The sequence below is a fragment of the Rhagoletis pomonella genome, unplaced genomic scaffold (genome assembly GCF_013731165.1).
Source record: "Rhagoletis pomonella isolate Grant_MI unplaced genomic scaffold, Rhpom_1.0 Rhpom_scaffold_00009, whole genome shotgun sequence".
Taxonomy (NCBI): Eukaryota; Metazoa; Arthropoda; class Insecta; order Diptera; family Tephritidae; genus Rhagoletis; species Rhagoletis pomonella.
In genome coordinates, this window is record NW_023458563.1 from 23,450,902 (window position 1) to 23,455,443 (window position 4,542).

At 49.9% G+C, this 4,542-nt stretch overlaps 2 protein-coding genes across 2 annotated transcripts in view; both read left to right on the forward strand.

The window, feature by feature from the left end:
• Nucleotides 1-483: 483 nt before the first annotated feature.
• LOC118745444 lies at nt 484-2,175 on the forward strand. Its single transcript, XM_036478897.1, has 2 exons — nt 484-1,779; nt 1,960-2,175. The coding sequence occupies exons 1-2, from the start codon at nt 769-771 to the stop codon at nt 2,173-2,175; spliced, it is 1,227 nt and encodes a 408-aa protein (XP_036334790.1). The 5' UTR covers nt 484-768.
• LOC118745445 overlaps nt 2,027-4,542 on the forward strand; it is a 6,212-nt gene continuing 3,696 nt past the window's right edge. The window contains exons 1-2 of the mRNA XM_036478898.1: nt 2,027-2,329; nt 2,394-2,600. Of these exons, the coding sequence (XP_036334791.1) occupies nt 2,251-2,329; nt 2,394-2,600 (286 nt within the window). The 5' untranslated portion in view covers nt 2,027-2,250. The remainder of the gene's footprint in view (nt 2,330-2,393; nt 2,601-4,542) is intronic.

Consider the following 4,542-nt stretch of genomic DNA (forward strand, 5'->3'; position numbering starts at 1 on the left):
GAAGTTAGTAAGTAAGTAAGTTTCTCCTTCTCCAGTTGGTTTTTCAATTCTGTTATTTCTTTGTCCCTATTTTGCATAAATTGTAATTGGAAATCTATGTCTTCGCTATCAACTACAGCTACTATCCCGTCAGAATTTGCTCTTCTTAACGCATCTACGTGCGGCATTTTCGTACCTGCCCGGTGGGATATTGTGTAGTTGAAGCTTTCAAGCTCTAGCGCCCATTTTGCAATTTGACTGTTAACTAGATTTTTATTAAGGGTTTGTGCTAGTGAGTTACAATCCGTTACTATTTTGAAATTTAAGCCCTCCAGATACACTCTAGACCTCGGTAACGCGTAGATAACTGCTAGTGTTTCCAATTCGAAACTGTGATAGCGGCTTTCGGCCTCTGACGTTCTTTTTTGAGAAATATGCTACTGGGTGGAAACTATTGTCTTTTTTGTTTCTGGACCAATATTGCTCCGAGGTCGGCAAAAATCCTCTTAGCTAAATCCTCCCCGCGGGTGCCGACTGGGCAATGGGCGTCGCTGCTGTCACCGCGATGGCTTAGCACCTAGGCTAGTACCTAGAGCGGGTCTTGGCGGTGGGAGCAGGCGGCGTCTAGCGAAGGCAGGAATACGTATCCATCCTTCTCTTCCTAGTGCTTTGCTCTGCATATGAAACTGGGGGAGGGGGGTGTATGCCTACTTCTGCCATTGCTAACGAGGTACCTGGCGGTAGGTATAAAACGCTAGGGGTAGAGGTTCCCTGACATAAAAACTCATCATGGAGGCCAGAAAGGAAGAAGAGCGGGCTGGGATATCAGCCCAAACGTCGGTGGGAGAAGTGGCTACTACCACCGGCGGGCACAGCGAGTCTACTTGCTGTGTCGCCAGCGGCCACACCTCCGCTGTGAAGGGAGCGGTTCACAGCGGTTGTAGTGTTACCGCCAAAGCGACGCTACAGCGCAGGGGTGCCACAGTCCACGAAGACTCGGACCTCGAAAGCGGTGAGAGCGTTTGCACGCAAGAAGAGGAGGCCTTGCTACGCTCTCCGGGGGATGCCAAAGGTGCTTGTTCGGCATCAAAGAAAAGGCCTAGGGCAAAACCCAGTAAGGAGGGGTTGAAGGCAAAAGCAATATACAAGGCGGCGGTCAAAGTCCACGAGAGACTTAGCTGCAAGTCCAACCGGACGAAGGAAGAGGAGGAAAGGTTGGCTTGGGCTAAGGAGAAAATGGAGGAAGGCCGGGCGTACTACGCGGCAAGGCCACGATTCACTGCCACGGATCCGGGATTCGCAAACCGGATAGAGGAAGGAATCGCGGCTAAAAGGCAGCGGTCAGCTGAAAGCGAGACAGCAAGGCCAGCCAAAAAATCGAGGCGCAGAGACGACGCTGCAAAGTCAAACGTCAGGCTCGATCTAGAGAGACCGACTACATCGAGAGCGGCGGCAATGGCCAGTGAGATAGCCAGAAGACACCTTATCGTGGCACTCATAGACCGGAGCAATCCGCTGGGACAAATCTCTCAGGAGCGCTGGGGAGCAGTAGAGCATAAGCTGCTGGATGCGCTTGTCGCAAAAATGGATGGGGACCCCACCACGACCATGCCAACTTTCGATGGTGCGGGGTGGCTAAATGGGGTGAAAATAATAAAATGCAAGGACGATCCCTCTCTACTATGGGTAAAGGAAGCTTTTACGCCGCTTCAAGGCCTGTGGGAGGGCGCCGTCTTGGAGGTTGTGGACCGCAGCTGCATACCATCCATACCGAAAGCGAAGGTGCTCATACCCCGCACGGTAAAACCGGAGAATGCGCTGCGGCTTCTGCAGAGACAGAACCCAGACGTGCCGACGGGAGATTGGAGGGTGTTAAAGGTCACCAACTCCTGTAAGGAGGATGGCAGCCAAAATTACATCCTCCAAATCAACAAGCCGGCCGAAGACATACTATACGCTAGGTTCGGGAAGATGGCGTAGGGCATAGGTAGCGTATACCTTCGCCTGAAGAAGCGAAGCCTGGCCGATAACAATGCTAACACGCTGGAGGAGCGAGAGGTCGAGAAGGATCTGGGAGAGATCCTGGAGGCCACCTTGAAGCTCCAGGAGACCGAGAAGGGCGATCCGGAGATTCTACCCGACCCCGAAAAGAATCCTGATCCTTGCAGTGAAGGTTCTTCAAATAAATCTGCATAAAAGCAAGGTCGCCTCTGCCGAGCTCCTCCTCAATTTAGAGAGGATCGGCTACGATGCGGCGTTAGTCCAGGAGCCATGGATAGCGTCGGGAAACGTGGTAGCTGGACTAAAGTCGCAAACTTACTATACGCACATCCCGAGTGCAACAAACAGGGTAAGAACAGCTATACTGGTAAAGAAAAGTATACACTCTTATATTGATCTTAATTTCTCTTCAGATGATCTGACGGTGGTAGCTGTGAAGGATGGCAAGGATGACACAATACTCCTTGCATCTTGTTACATGCCTCACGACGAGGAGGCGCCACCAAACGAGCTCCGGAGGTTGGTGGGAGAGGCCGAGAAGGCGAAACGCCCACTCATCATAGGCGCGGATGCCAATGCGCACAACACAGTATGGGGGAGTGGAGATACCAACGAAAGGGGTGAGTCTTTACTAAACTTTATATTAATAAGTAATTTAGATATAGCTAACCGGGGTGAGGAACCAACTTATATTGGCCCTACCTCGAAGAACGTCCTTGACATAACACTCCACACTAGTGGGGGAATCGGAGTACAGAATTGGGAGGTGCTTAGTACACCCTCGTTCTCTGACCATAGGTATGTAGGATTTCAGGTAAAATTCTCAGCCCGTACAAAAAGCGAAACCTTCAGAAATCACAGGAATACAAACTGGGAATTGTATGAAAGGGTAGTGAGGAAGAATTTAACCAAGTATAGGGTAAGTGACTCCCACTCTGAATTGGAGGAACTGGTAGTCTCACTTACCAACACTCTAAATAAAGCTTATTGCATCGCATGCCCTCCGCTACATGCCAAGCGAGGTTCAAAGCCACCTTGGTGGAACAGGGGGCTCGGAGCACTCAGGAAAAATGTTAGGGAACTCTTCAAACTGGCCAAGGTAGCCGATGACGAGTTCTGCTGGATGGAATACAAGGAAGTACTTAAGGATTACAAGAAAGAGATTCGTAAATGCAAGCGGGAGTCGTGGAAGAGCTTCTGCGGCGAATTAGAAAAAACAACCGAGGTAGCCAGGCTAAGGAAATTGCTATCCAAGAACCCGACTAATCCAAGGTTACTACGTAAAAAATGTGGAGAGTGGACTGGAAGCAGTGAGGACTCACTGGAAGACCTAGTCAACACACACTTTCCGGGGTGTACAGACAGCATAGATCTGCAACTTCTAGGAGATAGCGTGGAAAATGTCCCCCCGGACATCATAACGGAAGAAAAAATACGGTGGGCAATCGATGGCTTCGGGCCGTTTAAGTCCCCAGGCACAGACGGTATCTTTCCAGCCATGATGCAAAAAATTTCCGCAGTGCTGACACCATACTTGAAAACAATATACGAGGGATGTTTAAGACTAAACTATGTGCCTGTCCTTTGGAGAGAGGCGAGGGTCGTATTCATACCGAAGGCGGGCAAGGGAAATCCCCTCTATTCGAAAGAATACAGACCAATTAGTCTAACTTCATTCCTTCTAAAGACGCTCGAAAAGATTCTGGACGCCTACATTAGGGATAAGCTGCCGTCGGCCAGCATATCAAAGGCGCAGCATGCCTACACGAAGGGTAGATCCACTGAGACTGCACTTCACTCACTAACCGCGGTAATAGAAAAAGCTCTGGAGCATAAAGAATATGCCCTAGGGGTCTTTCTGGACATAAGTGGGGCATTTAATAATGTCTCCTATGAGGCAATAATGGAAAGCCTAGAAGCAGCCCAGGTAGAGTCTGCCATCCTACTATGGATAAAAAGCCTGCTGAGCTGCAGGAAAATTAAGGCGGAGTGGAACGAAGCCAGGTTGCTCAGACTAGCGCATAGAGGAACTCCTCAGGGTGGTGTTCTGTCACCACTCCTGTGGCTACTCGTAGCGAATGAGCTTCTGGGAAAATTCGAAGGGAAAGCACCCAGACTAATTGCCTATGCGGACGACATAGCTATAGTTGTTACGGGGAAATTCCTAGACACGATCAGTAACGTAATGGAAAGCGCTCTAAGGGTCGTACATCGATGGGCGACAACAGTCAACTTAGAGGTAAATGCTGACAAAACGGATGCGGTACTGTTCACAAGAAGGTACAAAATCCCCGCGTGGAAACCCCCGAGGCTCAACGGGGCGGAGCTATCAATCAAGGATCACACCAAGTACCTGGGAGTAATTTTGGACAGCAAACTGATGTGGAAGCTAAATGTGGAGGAAAGGGTGAAAAAGGCCAGTGGTGCCCTTTACGCATGTAAAAAGATGCTGGGTACCACATGGGGCCTATCCCCTGGCCTCATGCATTGGTGTTACACAGCGGTAGTTAAGCCCATATTGCTCTACGGTGCTCTGGTATGGTGGACCGCTGCAAACAAAAT

Bases quoted from the DNA above. Each gene is read 5' to 3' on its own strand.
- LOC118745444 (XM_036478897.1), top strand. From the start codon at position 769: ATGGAGGCCAGAAAGGAAGAAGAGCGGGCTGGGATATCAGCCCAAACG. The intron at 1,780-1,959 runs GTAAAACCGGAG...AAGATGGCGTAG, and splicing joins AGGTGCTCATACCCCGCACG to GGCATAGGTAGCGTATACCT.